This window comes from Coenobita brevimanus, chromosome 61 (genome assembly GCF_032717465.1).
Source record: "Coenobita brevimanus isolate Jiangsu-jjx chromosome 61, ASM3271746v2, whole genome shotgun sequence".
NCBI lineage: Eukaryota > Metazoa > Arthropoda > Malacostraca > Decapoda > Coenobitidae > Coenobita > Coenobita brevimanus.
Window position 1 is genome coordinate 5,099,582 of NC_137014.1, and position 20,287 is coordinate 5,119,868.

Below are 20,287 nucleotides of genomic sequence, written 5' to 3' on the forward strand. Positions count from 1 at the left end.
CTTTGAATAATCCAGAGATAAAGAAATTTACGGTTACTGAAGCAAGATTATGATGGTCTAAGCTTAGTGAAAAAGTACTATCATAACAAAAAGAATAGCCTCAGAAGCAAAAATAATGTTCAGTCGGGATCAAAAGTCTTCTCGGCTCTTCTGCTTTTCACCCCATGCACTTCAATGTGGTAAATCCTCAGCAACCGACACTGATGACTTCATTTGGCTGCTGATCAATGCAATAAGCGACGTTTGCTGCAAGTTCACCACACGTATTTTCAAAGCTCGTGGAGGGAAAGGCAGGAGATGCGACAAAACCCTTCATGAATACTGTAAACTAGAGCACAATTCCAGCTTCACTCCCTTGCAGCAAGAAAGGGCAGAAATACACGCGCGCGTGTGTGTGTGTGTGTGTGTGTGTGTGTGTGTGTGTGTGTGTGTGTGTGTGTGTGTGTGTGTGTGTGTGTGTGTGTGTGTGTGTGTGTGTGTGTGTGTGTGTGTGTGTTCTTTCTTTGCATTAAAAAAAAAAAAAAAGGTCATCTGATCTCTTGGGTAGGAGAATGAACTGCCGGGCCGTATCATTGATTAGATTTGCAATTATTGGTGATGTATGCGGTAGGATTTCTTACAAGTTTTCAAAAACCATTCATGCAATCAGCAATTCAGCACTCCAAGGTTAACAGCGTACTGTAGTCGTTCGTAAGGCGTCGGCAGGTATAATATGTGTATCGCCGAAACTCTCTAATTTCAGGTTTCTTGTGGGATCTTTGTTATGAATGAAAATGAACTTTATCATCCAATGGACTTCTTAAGAAAGTGTGGCCGAAAAACGTAGTACAAATTAAGTGTTTCTCTAGTAGGCCTAATATTTTGCACACGATGAAGTTTTAATCCTTAGCTGGATTAGGACAATTTCGTAATCAACACTGGAGATGGTGTCAAATCGACATTCGAGAAACAGAGGAACGCAACATTGATTATGTGATTCATACTCAGTCAAATTCACTGACAAATTCATTTATAAGAAGCTTAGAACATCAGCTTAAATGTGTTGAAATACTTAGGTTCCGCCTGTCTTAAGTAAAGTGCTAGTATGTGAAGGATAAAATTACCTGTAATATATCATTTAGAGGATGTAACCAACATGAAGAGCTGAAATGGCCTCCATGCAGATTATTGTCTTTCGTTTTTTTATTTATTACTCCGCACCTGCGAAAAAGAGAACACAGTCATGGTCATCATCTTACATTCTGAGTTTAGTTAGCAGGGAAACCATATCCCCGGAGTTGAGCTGTTCCACTACCCTGTTTCAGGTGACTCGAAATCAAGCCCTGCCCTCGATTACTGCATCTTTTTACTACCTAGAGGGTATGCGGCAAGAGTATTTGTCCTGCTCAGGGGGAATGGACGCCTCTGTCCTGGATGGACGCCCCTGCCCAGCATAGCCCTGGGTCACCGTTTACCAGACAAAAGTGAGTAGATACATGGTTACCATCGTCCCTGAAGGTAATACCAAGGGAGAGACCTGGGGCCAAGGTTTGGTAGCTGGCCTTGCACAACACTCCCAGGAGGGGAACTCAACCAAATTTACCAAACAAAGTCAGGGCTGATAATATTACTTATTCATATCTCCTATGAACAGCTCATCCCCTTGTGGGCTATTCATCTGCCATATCTCTGCACCTCGCAATGTGGAAGGACCTGTTTCGACTCTGGTGAGGTGCTGTCTACCACAGGAAGGCGGCTTCATGCTTGCGGTCGATGGATCTGTTTGGCCAGGCTGACCGGGGCATAACAACAACTACCTAGAAAGTCCACTTCTTGAAGAGAGGGAGGCATTCCATGGTTTATGGCCATAGTAAGATGGGATTACTTTAGCGATAATAGGGTGCTGGCCTTAGAAAGTAAACTTTTATTTACGAGTTCATCTCCGATTTGTTGATGTTAAGCATTTCATATGATTACTAATGCTTCATACTGGATCCTCGTCCATTAGTAATTTAAAAGAGATAACAGTGGTGCAGTTTGCTCAGCAACCGAGAGCGAAGTAATCTTCGTCAGCATGACGTACTCCTTAAAAATGTGTCGCCAGGCGTCGTACTCCTGTAGTAAAGCCGAACAGGTAAGGCACTGAATAGCAATTATGGATGTGTAGGTATTCTCTCGCTGTTTGTGTCAGTGATGCTGATAGCTGGCGTTTCGCCACTGCCTCCTGTAGCCATGGTAGGGTACATAGCCCATTTCAGATGGGCTAAGCTGTGTCTTCCCTTTTTTGAACAAACTCAGTCTACTTGGCCAAAAGAGTGGCCAAATACTCCATCTGCTTTTTCATCGTGTATGGAGTACTCGGTCTGCTTCCTCAGTACTGCATCTCTATCCTGCTCACTGATTCACGTTATATCCATATACTGTTGAGGGGAACCATGTTTTGAAGAGGACTTACACAGGGAACTTTCTTGTTTCGCTGAAAAACGATTACGGGCAGGTAACATGACAGAACTGATAGCAACTTACTCAATATTCACTATGCAGACAGAAAGTTATGTCTCATTATACATAGAATATATCCAGTGATGACACGTAACTTCAGTCAAGGGAAAGTGTATACCTTGCACACAAAACGAAGGCAACACAAACGTACCACAAGCTCGGCATTTGTACCTGGAAGCGCGCTAAAGCAACAATGTGCTCATCACAAGTAGGAACTTTTTCGTTCTCCGCCACGTCTTGTCCACAGTCGTATCTCATCAGTGTTCCACAGATTGAGAGGATGCTTGAGCCAGTGGGTGGAAGGACATGCTACTATTAAGGACATTTATCCAGTGGTGGAAGGACAGGTTACTATATCAAGGACAATTTTCTCCTCATTCGATGTTGCAACATATTAATAATAACATGTATACGTGAAACAGCCTATATACTTAACTGTTGTGAGAGCTACTACCTATTGAGTATGCAATATATTACTGTACATAATAAAGGTTTTGGCGTTGTGTTTGTGAAATTGCTTTGTTCCCGCTGAATATAAAATAGAGCAAGTTACATCAGATTTCATATGGCAGTTCTTACTATTTATTTCAAACTTTAATATGCATCCATGAGGTTATTTGTAAATCCTTTATACTCTTTTGTTTGTACGTAATGAATATGTAATGAAACACATGATCAGAACTGCTTTCCTCGCCAGTAATGTTTTTTTTTGGCCCTGTCTCGAATGTTGATTTCGAGACTGTTCAGGTCTTGCTGAGGATTATAATTCCACTGCATGTATACAAGAACACTCTGCACTCTTTATTAAGTTTGTTGGGTGTTTAGTAGGTGATATTTTCTTTTACATTCATCACAAAAACACAACAGGAAACCGGATACTGTCAACGTTACACATTTTACAGCAACCATGTTGAGGATCTGTACATTATGAACGACTACACCATTAACTTTGGAGTACTGCGTTACTGATTACATGAAGAATTTATGAAATCTTCTACGAAATCCTCCCACTTACTAAGCTCATTAGCGATACGCCACCATAGTTCATTCTACGTTTTAGAGTTTCAGACGCTCATGGGTACAATACACACACACACACACACACACACACACACACACACACACACACACACACACACACACACACACACACACACACACACACACACACACACACACACACACACACACACACACACACACACACACACACACACACACACACACACACACACACACACACACACACACACACACACACACACACACACACACACACACACACACACACACACACACACACACACACACACACACACACACACACACACACACACACACACACACACACACACACACACACACACACACACACACACACACACACACACACACACACACACACACACACACACACACACACACACACACACACACACACACACACACACACACACACACACACACACACACACACACACACACACACACACACACACACACACACACACACACACACACACACACACACACACACACACACACACACACACACACACACACACACACACACACACACACACACACACACACACACACACACACACACACACACACACACACACACACACACACACACACACACACACACACACACACACACACACACACACACACACACACACACACACACACACACACACACACACACACACACACACACACACACACACACACACACACACACACACACACACACACACACACACACACACACACACACACACACACACATACTGTATAAACACAAGTGCGCGCGCGCAAACGGGATGCTGCCACATTTCCCCTTTCTCACTATTAGGAAATTAAGCAGGAAATGTGGCCAACTGAGCATCGTAACTTTCCGTACACTGGGAAGAGATTCATGTAGGACGCTAAACAAACCACCCTAGGCTAGAACATGAACTCTTGAAATTTCGTTTGCTTGGAAGTTGCTTGGAAGTTGAAATGGGAAGACTGTTTTTCACTGTGTAGTGCGATACCAATGGGATTGTGGTTTAGGAGGTAAGTAAATAATCAGTTATATACTGACAGGATACGTGCAAGTAGAGTGTAGATAATTCGGCTGACTGAAGGTAGGAACACTATATATCTATCTGTCTATCTATCTGTCTATCTATCTATATATAAAATATAATATATATAAGACGTATGTATACTTGGTCACTGACCTTTGTGCTGTAGAGTTCCCTGTAGAAAAGGTTAGGGCAGGAAAGGAGTGCTGACACCAGCCATACAGCTGCGATGGTTAAATGTGCGTGGTTTTCCGAGGTGCGGGCGTGCAGGGGAAACATCACCGCCACGAAGCGACCCACACTGATGACCGTCAGCGTCAGCACACTCGCCAGTAGGGACGTGGCTGAAACAACGCAGAGAGAAATATAAAAGCATCAGGATATAAATATATATAAGTTTTTATTATACCCTGATTAAAAAACAGTAATAATAAATCTTCATAATAAAAACGAACGTGGACACCATTAATACACCACTTTCCTTTTCCAGTGAAGAAATGAAGCCCATCACTAGCATGATGTTGTTTCATATTTTTTTACTTTATTCATACGGCTAAAGCTGCTTAGGAGAGACTTAAGGCAGCGGTCGCTGATGTAGTTGAGTAACCGCGGTCTGTCCGGTGGGGCAGGACCATTAATCATAGGCAAGCACTGGCCTCTGGAGGGGCCTCTCGAACACTAAATCGACGTTCCAGAGCAGCAGACAGCACCTCGCTACAGCGAGGCGCGGGGGAGTGCTGTAGTTTGGTTTCTGAATGGACACCGCATTTGTGACTCTCCAGCTAGTAAACAGGGCATCATAGTTGGGTTCGTTTCACCCCGTTATTTGGTTATATGGTTACCACCCAGCGTTGTAAGTGGTGTCCTGAACTACAGGAAACCATTAAATTTGTCACTCAGTGTAGAGCCATCTAGACTGGAAAGAAGACTACTAAAGAGTGACTGGAAGGATGGGTGAAAAAGGAGAAAGGAGGGCAGACACGGAAAAAGAATGATATGGGCGAAGATACAGGAAGCAATACATCAAATGAATGGATGATGGTTGCCACCACCTGCCACCACTCAAAGGTGGTAGATACAACTTTCTTTAACCCCTTTAATAAGAGAGGAATTATTTAAGTTAAATATAATCTTTTGAAAGTAAAAAGAATTTTGCCAATATAATAAGTAATGTAATCGGTTGGCTGCCAATGAATATGGACATCAAAATACAAAACAATCATTCAACAAACCTACTTGCTTGCGTGTTGGGCTACCAGGTATATCAGATTATTTTTCTGCACATCTCAGGCTTAACCTGACATGGACAGAATGGTCTTCGTCCAGTAGACACGATGAAGCACCCTTTTGGTGTGGATCGTTTGGTTGTGATGTGGATCGCTGAGCTAATGTTTCTTTTTCCTATGTTTCTTTTTCCTTTCTTTTTCCCTCTCTCATCCTATGAATTGCTGGGGTAAGGCTGATGATAACATATTTATCTAAATAAATTTTGTGGGCAGTTTTGACTAATCCAAATTAGAAAACAAAGACAGACAGTAAAACGAACGACACAAACAAGAACAATTTTGTAGCCATTCCCTTTCCGATCTTTGGGAAACTGCATTCAATTACGATAAAAAAGGTATACTATATGTAGAAACTAGAAAGCATTCAGAAAGTTCATACCTCCGCCATCGCCAGTAAAGTATAAGATTTTTTACTGACGTTGTGCTTTACTGCCAAATGTATACTTTATAGTCTCAATTAATCAATTCTACGGTCGTATTCTTCCCTGACTCACGGTCTCAGAGAACGTATGCCTCCGTCGATCCCAGTAAAATTGATGATTTATTCTGTGTCCGGATCAGAATGCACCAAAATATCTAATAATATATTCTTTGACCCACTGCCCATTTATCTACAAGAGTTCACTGAAATCCGATAACAGCGTTTTAAGATATCCTGTAGACAAACAGACAAACAAGCAGATAAACAGGGGTGAATAAATAACCTTCACGAACTTCGCTGGCGGAGGTGGCGATAATGTACTCAGGAGAATAAAGTTTAACAGGTAAGTGCAGCAGCTGAGCAATGGAAGTTACCAGCAAGCAAAGGGCGCATGGAATACCACCAAGCACAGAAGGTGAATGTTACTAGCAAGCAGAGGGGACAGAGTTTACCAGCAAGCAGAAGACATGAAGGCACCAGCAGACAGTGGGGAGGGGTCACCAAGAAGCAAATGGAGGGGTCACGAGAAAGCGGTAAGACAGTAATCGTGGTTCTTCGTCGTCCTCTTACACGCTGCTAACAAGAACCCCAGAGACGAAGCAGGACCCCACGGCCTCCACTACGTCTCCTCCGTCCCCCAACTCTGCCTACCCCTCAATATTAACTCCTCCTCACTGCTCATTTCACACTACACTCCTAATCCCACTGCTCACTCCACTCTATGCTGCTAGACTCACTGCTCATTTCACACTGCATTCCCAGTCTTGCTGCTCACTCACCACTACAGTACTACTCACCCTACAATATGCCCTAGTTTGACTACTTTACACAACTCTACTAGTTTTACTGCTTACTAGACACTACACTCTTACTCTCACAGCGTACCGTTGTCTCACTGTTCCTCCTTCACTATACCCCAAATCTCATTACCCCACACAAATCAATTTTTCACTTCACACCCCTCCAATTCTCATCTACTGTATTTTTCTTAGCTAAGCAATGATTCTTAGGCCTGGCCATTGTACCAGCAAAAAATTTATGTCAGGATTTCGAAGTCTTTGATGCTACGTGCAAAATTAAGTGTCCCATTTTGTAAGATAATATACAAAGATAGTTGTCCCATATTTAAGCCTTATCGTCCTTTTTTGATTGATTCATCCTGACTCCAAGCTTTAAGTGAAAATAAGGGTCAAGGCAATTTTCTACAGAACTCCATAATCACCAGCTCCAACCAATTCCCTAACTTTTACATCTTTACTAAGAATTTATTCGTCTATCACTTCCTGCTGCACTCTCTTCTCCAACACATACAGGCAACTCAAGCCTCGGTCCTCCCGTTCCTTATCACCTCTCATTAACTCATTCTCAAACATTTCTTTATATACTCGTAGTTCCCGTCTAACTGTTCTATATAGTACTTACATCCTACAATCAAATGATAATCGCTTTTTTTTTTTTTTCAGTGACCGCACCGCCATTTACACACTTTCTACACCACGTCCTTCCATCATTTCATCTTCCAACTAGCATATTTAATTCAAAAGAGGTTGCCCTTGACTTAATAAAATGTTTTCGTTGATATCCCCTGTCTTATGGTAGGTTCTTTTTTGTTAAATTACATAATCCTCCGTATCTCGTTCCATAGCGTCTTTACGATCCTGCATGTCTTTTTCCCTTTATTCCTCTCTCCATGTTCTCTTTATGTTCTTTGTATCCAGTAATCCCTCCTCCACTTCCATTATAATCCTCCTTGTCACAATCCCGTCTCCTTTTCCCGTCCACATGTGGGGTGAGGTAGGGTCCAGAAAGCTAAGCAAAAAGAAAAGCACAACAGGAGTGCTACTCAACAGCATACCCAGTGAAACGGGCTACATACTTACGCACATCTTCACTCGCCATCAGAGTCCCCAGAATCCTGACTCCAACTCACAGGCATAACCATTTGTACATGTGCACTTCATATCACCTATCAGACAGAAACAGTCCGACTAATACAAAGTAAAAAAATTTGAGGCGGAGGCCCTTGTCATGCGGTCTGCCGTACAAAATTCATCCAGCCATCTCGATCCCTTGACAGTTTTATTGCCTCATCACATTGCTTTCTCACATACTCATTTTCCACACGTTTTTACCTTCACCTTGGTCTGCTACACCTCCTCCTCTTCAAAATCATCATCGTATAACTTTTACACCCCCTTACTTATACTCATTCTCTCCATATGACCATACCATCTAAGCATAGTCTCTTTATCTCTATTAGCCAGAGACTTCCTTACTTTAAATGTCTTAGGAATCACATAACTTCTTAACCAATCCAATTTCGCATTCCACACACATTTCTCAACAATCCCATCTCCACTGCTCTAACTCTTGACCTTTCTCTTTCATGTCACATACCAAAGTCTCTCACACATATGATAATTAAGGCACTAAAACTCTTTCATGCAGTTTCTTGTAGCTGCCAGACTGAGGTCTCTGTTAAGTATCAAAGCCTTCATAGCACCAGCCACATTCCATCCCTTTTTTATACTAATTTCCACTTTCTTTGCATATTAACCTCGCTTTTCTTCTTCACCAAGTCATGTTTCTCTTCATTCACCAGAACATCACACTGAGAACTACCTCCTCCTCAATAACTATCACTTTCCTCTTACCAACTTTATTTTCCATGAACGATGCTCACATACATAACAAAAACTTGCACCAGTCTGCATTTTCTTGTTCATTATTCTTGATACTTTTAGATGCTTATATCCAGCTTAGAGAGTCTTCACGATTCGAATGGTTGGATATATAGTTTGCTAACCATTTCACTACTAGATATCTCTTCTTAAGCTGAATAAAATTGTCTAAGGAAGCTTGACTCAGGTTAAAAAAAAAAAAAAAAAGTCATTGCCCTGAATGGGTTAATCTCACTTTACTCCTTTCATCTCATTCACATCTACCTATTGCTACACCCTCTTTATTTAGATTTACTGTTGCCAGCTTTACTCGCATTATCACACTTCACTTGGTAAAAAGAAGTAATGAACCGTAGTTACCCTCGTCAAGATTATATTTTACCCAGCGTTTGTTTGTTTGTTTGTATGTATGTCTAACAGGACTACTCAAAACGTTATGAACGGATTTTGATGAAATATTGTGGAAAGGTGGATCATGGGTCAAGGAAGAAATGATTAAATTTTGGGACGGATCTGGATGCGGATTCGGAGTATCCCGCACAATATCTCCAAAAGTTTTCAATGCATATCAATGACATTTTGGGGAAAAGTGGGCCATAGACCAAGAAAGAATTTATTAAATTTTGGGGTGGATCCAGATACTGATCCTGATCCTGTATCCACGGATCCGGATCCGGATCCTTTTTAAAGGCGATGGCATTGGCGGAAGTATGCGCTCTGTGCGTGCTTTCTAGTTATTTTTGCTTCTTACTTTTAATGATTCAGTGAAGTAAAAAATTAATATACCTTCAAAAGGATGTCAACCATTGCAGAATAGAAGGTAAGTCAGTGGCACTAAAAATAAGTAAATAAATAAACATGTAAATACCAGGGGGAAGGAGGCGGTCGCATCATTCTTAGCAAAACAAGCAGTTAAGACTGAGGTAACAGAGCTTTATCTCAGAATTTGACTGAGGTGAAAAGGAAACAGAGATTCATCAAGGGGGAATAAGTTCATGAAATTTCGGCTTGGCGTGGGGTAGGCTGGAACTCCTCTGTTTATCAATGGAATAATACATGCTGCTGCTGCTGATGATGATGATGACAATCTAACTGGACGCCAATTAACAGTGTAGGATTTCTAGACAATTAGCACCCTGCTTACAAGCAGGCGTACTAAGCGAAACAAACAAACGTGGCGAAGTGATGTTTATTCTACTCTCAGCTGAGAAATGAGCGGCCCGACACGATACGGCCAGACCTCGATGGTTTTCAGAAGCTAATAACTATTCAACTATGTGAGACAAAGAAGAGATTCTTTCAGCAGGTAGTAGATACATTCAATAAATTTGGTTTTGAGCTATATATTTACTCATGAGACCAAAGAAACCCCATGGAATCCCAGCTTTCCAAGGGAATGTACCGAGGGCTTCAAATGACATGCTCCATTATGAAATCGATTTTAAAAAGATTTCCTGTTGTAACACTACGTTTTCCTGCATGAATTCTAACAAAAAAATATCGGATATTACGCTCATAATTTTACATTTCTTTTTTTTTTTTTCCTATGTTTGAGAGGTGAAATCAGCACGGGTAATTGCCCCATTTCTGAGTTTTATCATTCGATCCCGGCAAGTCGGGAGTAGAGAAATGAATATTTTTGTGATAAATGTTACGGCGCCTCGCTATATGCACATCTAGGAGAAAACGTGAAAGAGAGAAAACTTTAGAAAGTAAATATTTTAGCTCAATTATTCTTCTGTTATTGTTTAACTACCTCACCAGAAATGTTTAAAGTTAACAAGATGAAATTAAAATGAAAAGCGTATTATTTTAATGCAAGGAAGAAGGAACCAAAGGCTCACTTGTTCGCCACCGCACACAAAGCTGATGATACCTTCAGAGACACGCCATAGTTTCATCCAAGCTAAAACCAGAGACAGTTATCCATGGATCCTTCAGAGTAAAATGCCTCAGCTGCTGCAGGGCTAATTATTTCATTACACCGGAACTCCTCTTTGTACACGTTTTTGGTGATTAAATTTCTCCTAAGAGCACACACCAATAAATTGAAGATACTGATACAGAGCTATTTTAGAACGTCATAGAGATATTATAAAGCTGCGTGAAGAATATTGACCTGAGTATGAACGACGATCACCATATCAAATTATTAACAGCTGTTGTTATTATGGCACAGGGTCATCTGGACGTGAACCCGGTGGATTTCCCGCTGATGTTGCTCCTCTCATGCAGTTTACCATCCTCCTTTCTGTGGATAGGGAACACCCGAGGGACATTTGTATACCCAAGTAATTGAGCCGGCTAGTTATATCGGTGCCTTCATATGTAGGCGTCCTTTTCCTGCACAAATCGTCTAAACATCGTCAGCTTTAAGACTTAGGAAAAAACTTAGATACCGAAGACTTCAAGCAAATTCTAGGCTGCTTTTAAGAATTTGAAGCCAAACTATTAAGTAGCTGGAAGGAAACATGTTCTCTTATTAGCAGAGTAAAGTGTCTTCCTAACCTCTGATCCACCTGTCCCACCACCGCAGGTAACAGCGAAGGTGAGGTGGATGACTGAACGGCGTGGAGCGACCTAGGAATCTTAGGATCGAGTGGCCGCCTTTAGGAGTGCAACAGGAATGAGATAGAATTACTAATGAGGAGGGACATACAGTAGGAGGCAACCACAGCTAATGGTTTACTTGTATATGAGTCACGTATTAAACTCTGGCAGTACAAAGTGTAGAACTGTTAATGTCTGAGCTACAAAACAGTTTTTTTATGATTCTTCTTTCTTTTATATAGCCCAATTATTCTCCTCTGTTTTCATTTTACAGTCTTACATATTACTAATCCACATACCCCAGGAGGAGATTAGCACCAACAACAGTCTGTTATATGGTTAATTCACTGTTACATACTCATTACTACAGTGAATAGCCATAACCATATAACTATGCATATACAGTTCTGCTTTGGTTAAAAGCTGATGTTGCCGTATTAATTAATGGGTTGCTGGTTTCATCTCCTCTTCCGCCCCACTTCACCAATCACTTCATACGCGCAGTGCACCCAGTACACCACAAATAATCAAAATGTCAATATACACAATAAGTTTTACAAGTGTCATGTATATGAATCAATTAAACTGTATAGTATTACCATATGCAATTACAAACGACAACACAGACTTCATAAATCCTTTTACTGAAACCTACATGGTGTCAGCTGACTATTTACCAGTAACGTTTTCAGTGAAATAAGTATCAAAAATTTCCCCTCCTGAGTGCTAAGGGACCAGGAAGTTGTGAGTCCCTGTGTGACTCACCGAATGAACGAACTTTGTGGCCTCTCAGGTGATATTTTTCCTGACATTTTTGGCTGTCTCATTTTAACCACCTAAAACATTTGGGACGCCAAGCTACTTATGGCCAATGGGGATATCGGCGTCAGGCAAATTTTGGCCATCTCTTGACCGACTGTATATTACTGGTCATGCTCAAGGAATTCTCTCTCTCTCTCTCTCTCTCTCTCTCTCTCAACACACACATGCCCACATACTAACTTAAAGCTGTCCTTTTGCTATACCCACAAGCTTGGTGTGTCTTTCATTGCCATTGGTGACAACGTGTATTACTGTACAGTCCAATCCTGGATTTGCAAACTCTGCCACACAGTCGGCACGTCAAGTCCGGGTTTGCTGGGAGAACTCTGCTCTGTTTGTGCCTCCGTTGTCTACACTCTTCTTTGGCCAGGTTTCGAGCTTCTCCGAGATGAATGGTTCCTTTGCTGCAGAGGGCTCGCCATTTTTTTCTGTCAAAGGCTTTGGCTTCTATATCTATTGGTATGATGTTTCACTTCTTCAGAGTTGTCCGTATATGATCTTTATATCTCTTCTTCTGTTCCTCTGGGTTGCGGTGTGCCGCAGGGAGTTGGCCATACAGAACCTGGAAGGGAAGGCGGCGCTCAGGCATGAGGAACACATGTCCAACCCATCTCAGCTGCTTTTTAGCCAGCATGGTTTCTTTGTTGGTTGACTTTGCCCTGTTGTGAGTGAGGTACTTTATCCTCCCATACGAGTCCCACTATGCGCTGTAAGCATCGGGTGTGAAACAACTTGAGTAGTTTGATGTGACGCTGGCAGGTAGTCCAGGCTGAGAGGGAGAAGAGGCATACAGCCGTGGAGCTTTCCTTGTCTGTTCACCATTCCTGTATGCTTGCGTTGTCCCCTGCCCAATGCAACTGCCCAAATAAACTGCCCCGACACAGTTTCCTTCAACTAAAATTCACTTCCTCACCAACTGATTCTTCCCCTGTCCCCCTCCTTCCTTCTGACTTGGTGGTGGTAACCCCAACATTTTTAGAGATTACTTTCTTTGCCGGTTCACCACCATATAGCCGTATATATTGATGCCTTCGTCTTGATTCTCAAGTTAGTGTTTTCAAAGACAGATGCCAATAATTATTTGCCAGAGGTGATCTTTTCCTAGAACTGGCATTAAAATTTCCAAGCAGGATGAGATTGTCATTATGGGGTATTGAGCGAATAGTAGCATCCAGAGTCATAAAAAGAATATTTGAAAGTGTCCTCAGAGTCAAGCGTTGGGGCATAGGCACTGATGGGTGGTGCATATTGACTTTTAGAGAGTGGTATGCGCCAGGACTTCAGCCTCTCTGATATACCCACAAGAAGATTCTTATATCTTCTGCTGTAGGTTGCTTCGGACTACAAAGCCAGTGCCAAGGTTTTTTCTTACACTGGTTGAGTGTCCCCTCCAGAAATAAGTACATATTTCTCCTGCTTCTGTTAAGTTACCCTCTTCTGAGAGGCGAGTCTCAGACATGGCAGCAATGTCAATTTTAAATATTTTCAGTCATGGGCAATAAAAGCAGTTCTATGGCGTGGTTGTGTCTTAGTCAGTATCAAGCAAGGTTCGTATATTATAGGTAGTACGTGTGAGAGGAATTCTCTTGTTTTTTCGACCTCAGTGTGGGATGCCTTGACAGACGCGGTCATCTGCCCAGGTGGTGTGGAGAAACAAATGTATAGGTTACCTTTTCCAAATCCCTTCTCGTTAAGGGTAAGCAGTTGAGCATCTGTTTCTGGCTTATTAGCCGCACTAGATGCTGCTGAAGGCATGATCTGCTCCTATGCCATTATGACAGCTACTACTGATCCTGTGCTGCTTTTGTGCAGGACTCGAGCTAGCGACTTCCAGCCAAATCCATGACCTATCACCGTCACACTACCCTGTAGCCACGGGTCTTTTGACTTTGATGAAGAATGGAATGGGAGGTGAGTATGGCAGTGGGCTTGCACAATGAATGGATTTGGTGTGATGGTGAGGGTGCACAGTTCTTACCACCACATTACTTGGCCCTTCTCAGCCTGTGATCGTGGAATGAGAATTCACAATGACCAGCGACTGATCAGGGCTGCAGAAATCTACCAGGAGCTCAGTCTGTCGACCCTTGCCCTCCATGGGACATTACTCACGGATTTTTCGTTCGGGGTTTAATTTCGTAGCCTTGACCCAACCAAGGGCAATCCCCAAGGCGTGGACCTGGGAACACTTAGTCTGACCTCTCGCTGATGGCCCCTTTAGCATGGGTAACTCTGTCCTGCTAAGTCGGGGGGGGGGGGAATTTCCCCCCTCTGGTACGGCCCACCAGATTTAAGGGTGCAAAAGTCTCTCACCACCGGGGGGGGGGGAGGGCACCCATACACACTCATATATTTACGCTTTTTCGCACAGTTCTTTTCTATCCTCGCACACCATTAGAACACCGTTTTTAATCTACCAAGAATAATTCTTTTTCGAAACATCATGAATGGCTCAGCTGCGAATTGTCAACAATGTGACAAAATGTATGAAAAAAGAAATGGCTCAGGATTGGAACGTGCAAGGTAAGTGGTAAACAATCATATAAAAAGGATAACCCCCGAAGCACGAGAAACGGATCAGATTTATTCTTACTATCCCCCTGACGTTTATATTAAGCTTTATATGTATGCTGTGTACAACGGGCTGCTTGCTTGTACGTGGAAATTGTATAATAGTGGCTGAGTTTGTCAATGAGAAATTTAGTTGTGTTTGTTAGGGCGAAAGTCTGTATATGCCATTGATGAAACCTCAACAGGGTGCAAAAGCGTAAAATCGCATGTATAATGCCTCACCTTAAATGTCTGCCTCCACTTAGAACTGAACCCAAAACCCAGATCGGAAGAACTGATATGCGCACATGGTATCAAGCCGACCGACAGCAGCTTTATATTCAGCTTTAATAGAGGTTATGAAGAGGGGAGGCTTCTAATATGCTCTACACAGTCACCTGCCTCTATGTATACCTGCAGTTGTTTGAAGACAGGAAGAATAAGAGAAAAATGCTTCACCTGATCCAAGGGGTTAAACTTTTACTTAAAAATGCAGACCTGGATGTAGAGTTACTGCTAATTGATAATTTTCCGTCTTAAATAAGTCAAAATTAAATGAGGCCATGTTAAAATATTCATCAGCAACAATCAGGCAGTTTGCAGTTTCGTTTCTGTAATTTTGACCCCTGAAACTGTGAACGATAATTGACTGTCTGAAAGTAAATTGGGTAATATTAAGAAAGTATGCTGGAAGTGAACTGGTGAATTAAGCCCTTCACTGAAGGTGAAAAGAGTACAGTCTAAGCGTGAAGTAAAGAGTGGGGGCTGGGATTTGACTGGGTAAGATGGAACGTAGAAATGAAATGCAGGCTGTGTGTGCAAAAGACTCCACTAGACACAGAGGCGGTGGGGGGGGGGCGGTAAATCCTGGATGGGTGTAAATAAAGGAGCACATTGCTTTTAGGATTAGGATGACGATGAGCATGAGGAGGATGAGGAGGATAAGGATGGGGTGGATTAGATTCAATAGCTATTGACTGCTCGCAAGTCGTAAGTCGTTAAGGTATGCAATATAATTATACACCCCAAGTTTCAGTTTTTCTGTATTGATTTTCCGCTTCTTTTTCATAAAACTCTCCAACACGCCGCCCCCCCCCAAAAAAAAAAAAAAAAACTCCCGCTGATGCATGATAAGGACAATCCTAACATATTGCATAGAAATTTAGGCATTAATGCCTAAATTGGGTGAAAATATCAGCACGTAGGAATACTGATGGTTTTCAGGAGGCGGAGTGACTAGTCTAATTTCAGAGTCGGATATAAACTAGCGTAGATGAAAGCCATATTTTTTTGTCTCATTCCGCTCGATCCTGTACTGAATGAAGGAACTTAATTATAATGGACAGGCTTAGAGAACTGACGGTGAAGTCAAGCCTAAGACATTTAACATAGCAATTTTTTACATTTTGGTAAGGAAGTCGAGAAAAAAGAAGTAACTTGATAACTAAATATGATGCATGTAATGGAGGCTCGTGTTTTCTTCCTGCGAATTAATTTTCAGCCTTATTTCTCAAAGCAGAGATAGCCTCATTCATTACTGATTAGGATCCCATTTTATGCTGAGGTTCCTTTCATTACAAGGCAAGAGTCTTATTTCAATTACTGCTTGTTTACTTCTTGTATGCCTGCTGATTAGATGCGTTTGATGAAGGGGGATCTGTGTGTGTGTGTGTGTGTGTGTGTGTGTGTGTGTGTGTGTGTGTGTGTGTGTGTGTGTGTGTGTGTGTGTGTGTGTGTGTGTGTGTGTGTGTGTGTGTGTGTGTGTGTGTGTGTGTGTGTGTGTGTGTGTGTGTGTGTGTGTGTGTGTGTGTGTGTGTGTGTGCGCGTGCGCGTGCGCGTGCGCGTGCGCGTGCGCGTGCGTGCGTGCGTGCGTGCGTGCGTGCGTGCGTGTGTGTGTGTGCGTGCGTGCGTGTGTGTGTGCGTGTGTGTGTGTGTGTGTGTGTGTGTGTGTGTGTGTGTGTGTGTGTGTGTGTGTGTGTGTGTGTGTGTGTGTGTGTGTGTGTGTGTGTGTGTGTGTGTGTGTGTGTGTGTGTGTGTGTGTGTGTGTGTGTGTGTGTGTGTGTGTGTGTGTGTGTGTGTGTGTGTGTGTGTGTGTGTGTGTGTGTGTGTGTGTGTGTGTGTGTGTGTGTGTGTGTGTGTGTGTGTGTGTGTGTGTGTGTGTGTGTGTGTGTGTGTGTGTGTGTGTGTGTGTGTGTGTGTGTGTGTGTGTGTGTGTGTGTGTGTGTGTGTGTGTGTGTGTGTGTGTGTGTGTGTGTGTGTGTGTGTGTGTGTGTGTGTGTGTGTGTGTGTGTGTGTGTGTGTGTGTGTGTGTGTGTGTGTGTGTGTGTGTGTGTGTGTGTGTGTGTGTGTGTGTGTGTGTGTGTGTGTGTGTGTGTGTGTGTGTGTGTGTGTGTGTGTGTGTGTGTGTGTGTGTGTGTGTGTGTGTGTGTGTGTGTGTGTGTGTGTGTGCGCGCGCGCGCGCGCGCGTTTTGGGGGGGGGTCTTTTTATGGATGTCCAACAGTATATTAAAAGGATGATGAGCTACATCACCACGCATGACTATTTTACCGCCACACTGCAACACCACCAAACACTTACATCACCGCACCGCACCACCACACCGCACCACAACACAATGCTGTTATATCACACCACACCATATAACATTTTATCACTAACATACCACACAGCCGCACATATTGCACTACCATACCAAGCTATACCACACCACCACATAACACTTGCCACACTACCATACCTAAGTGAACCACACCACCCTATAACACCACCACACCGCATTACGATAGATATATCCATTTCACACCACAGCATCAGCACATTCCCATCATAATTAGCACAATGTAATGCTATTGTTTTGGTTAAATTATTCAGGTGGTTCACGCTGACAGCAATGCACACTGAATAACGTAATCACACTGCTTTTATACTACACTGGAGAGTCATCGCTACATATGCAATACAGGCATAAAATTAATTTAGAATTTAATAAAGGAAAATATATCGGAAACTTTATTATTCACTGTTCTAACTTTTTTTTCGTTTTGATTACGACCTCTACACTAAATCTAAATTGGAAATGACCTCTAGTAACGAAGACGATAATGAAGGCTATATTCAACCCTCCAGTTCTAAAAGTCTCTCCTAAGCTGAATACAATTAGTGTCGCCTGAAAACAGAATAAATTGAAGAGCGAGTCATCGGATACGAGAGGTTAATACTGGCATTTAATTACAGTACTTCTCCACTTTGACATTATTTCATTCCTATTTCCGATGTGAACTGCCGAGATACAAAATCCAATAACACTCCTCTTGTGGTTTTATTTTTAAATCTTGATACAGCCAGATGAATTAAGCTCCGGGAATAGCTTTGATTGCGTAGGGGTTGTTCATTCTAACAGAGGTTGGTCTGAGGTCAATACGCCCACAAATCAATTCGCCCACGAGCTCATTCGTCCACGTTTGGTTCATCTGCCCACACCTTGACCAGGAATTGTAGTAATATCGTTCCACACTGATTAGGTCAGTTTCATTCGGCGTCATTAACGGTTTATTTGGATTCACTCAAGAGTTTACCCAAGCTTATATTTTTGTATGCTTGTTCATATACTGTACTACATAGATTTTTAAAGTCTCAGCTTGTCTATTTCGTGACCATCAGATACAAAAACGTATGTGAAATATAAAAACTTATTTTTAAAATGTTACCCAAGAGGCAATTTCCAATATAAGAACAAAAATACATATATTAAGAACTTTTAAACTGTAATATCAATCAGATGTAGTTTCTGATTCTCCTCTCGTACCTTATTCTTTCATTTGCCTCAATTTTTTATGCATCTTATCTTATATCCCAAAATATACTGCTTTTTCTGTTCTTGGTTCGGTTCACCTCATCTAACCAACGCTCGCTGCCACGGCCTCGCGCTTTTATTTCTTGGCTGATTCAAGGTAAACTTCGGAAAATGTCATGCACTTGCACCTAAACGTTGCCCCTCTAGTTTATCCGCGTGAAAAAGAGCAAGAAGGTTCTGTGTTTGAATTAGTTGGTTTGTCTATCATTTCATCTGCTAACAAGTATATGAAAAATCGTTGGATGGAACTGAACTAAAGAAGTTAGAAGATGGAAAATTGCAAAATATATTGAATTACGAATTTTCAGCCCACCCCAGGCCTTCGTCAGGGAATTTAGTTGTCCCATATTGTCAGCATGATTAATAGCAACAATATATAAATAGACTTTATTGAAATATAATAAATGATCTAAATCCCAACTAAAGTAAAAACAACCCTCCTCTCAGTTAAAGAGCTCAAAGAGAAATGCCAAGAACTCCACAGAACAGATCCAAGTAACTTACACAAACCCCCAAATGAAGCAACGAAATCAATGAACCTATATGTTCGAACACAAATCCCCAAATGAAGCAACAAAACCAAATTAACCTATATGTTTGAACAAAGATGCAATTTTGCATTTTTAGCTATATTAATTTCAGTTCCTTCTTTTCCTATTAACAATTTCCTCCTACTAATGCACCATACGAGTTGTTGAATTCTGTTAACAGTTTAAAGTCATTATAAGAAAAAGGGTGGTCATGACTTCATGAGTGCTCTCTAATAGCTGAAAATGTCATCTGATGCAAATATTGTCCTGTTCTGTGACACTTTCTCATATGTTCAGATATTCTTGTTTTGAATGAACGACTTGTGAATCCAATATACCTAGCCTGACACCTAGGACATGTAAATTTGTTGTAAATTTCTTGTAATATGCTGACCAAAATTGTATACGGTACTCCAAATGCTGGCATACTAATGAATTGTACAAAGTGAGGATTATTTTCTCCGATCTGAATTCAAATGCTCTGCCTATGAATCCTACAAGTTTGTTAGCTTTCTTTTGTGCCTCCATGTACTGAAGACCTGGATTTAAATAATTTGTTATGATTACCCCAAGTTTTTTATTTCCTGGTTTACATTCTAAAGTTGGAACCATTCATAGTGAAGCTAACCTTAGTGTTTTTACTCTCAGTATTTAGGACTTTGCAGTTATCAGCATTACAATCCATTTTTCATGTTTGACCCGAGTCGTAGAGTTTATCAGGATCTCTCTGAATTATCTGTCTCTGTGCTGGTGTAGCAGCTCTATTTCCGATTTTTGTATCATTGGCAAATTTGGATATTTTACGGGATAAACTTTTGTCAATATCACTGATTTAAATTAAAGACAGAAAGGACCCAAAACTGAACCCTGTGGTACTCTGCTTGTAACATTCATCCAGTTTCATTCCTTCCCGTCTATTACAACTCTTTGCTGATGTCCTGTAAGCCAGTTCTCTGTCCACATTAGTACACCACCACTGACACTATGGACTATAACTTTTTAATCAAGATTTCTAGTAGTCCTGATAAATTACGTCG

The 20,287-nt window shown here is 41.7% G+C and overlaps 1 protein-coding gene across 1 annotated transcript in view; it reads right to left on the reverse strand.

Moving 5' to 3' along the window:
• The window catches only part of LOC145403611 (QRFP-like peptide receptor), a 285,188-nt gene that overhangs the window by 30,417 nt on the left and 234,484 nt on the right, over nucleotides 1–20,287 (reverse strand). The window contains exon 4 of the mRNA XM_080275288.1: nucleotides 4,713–4,900. Coding sequence (XP_080131414.1) covers nucleotides 4,713–4,900 — 188 coding nt within the window. The remainder of the gene's footprint in view (nucleotides 1–4,712; nucleotides 4,901–20,287) is intronic.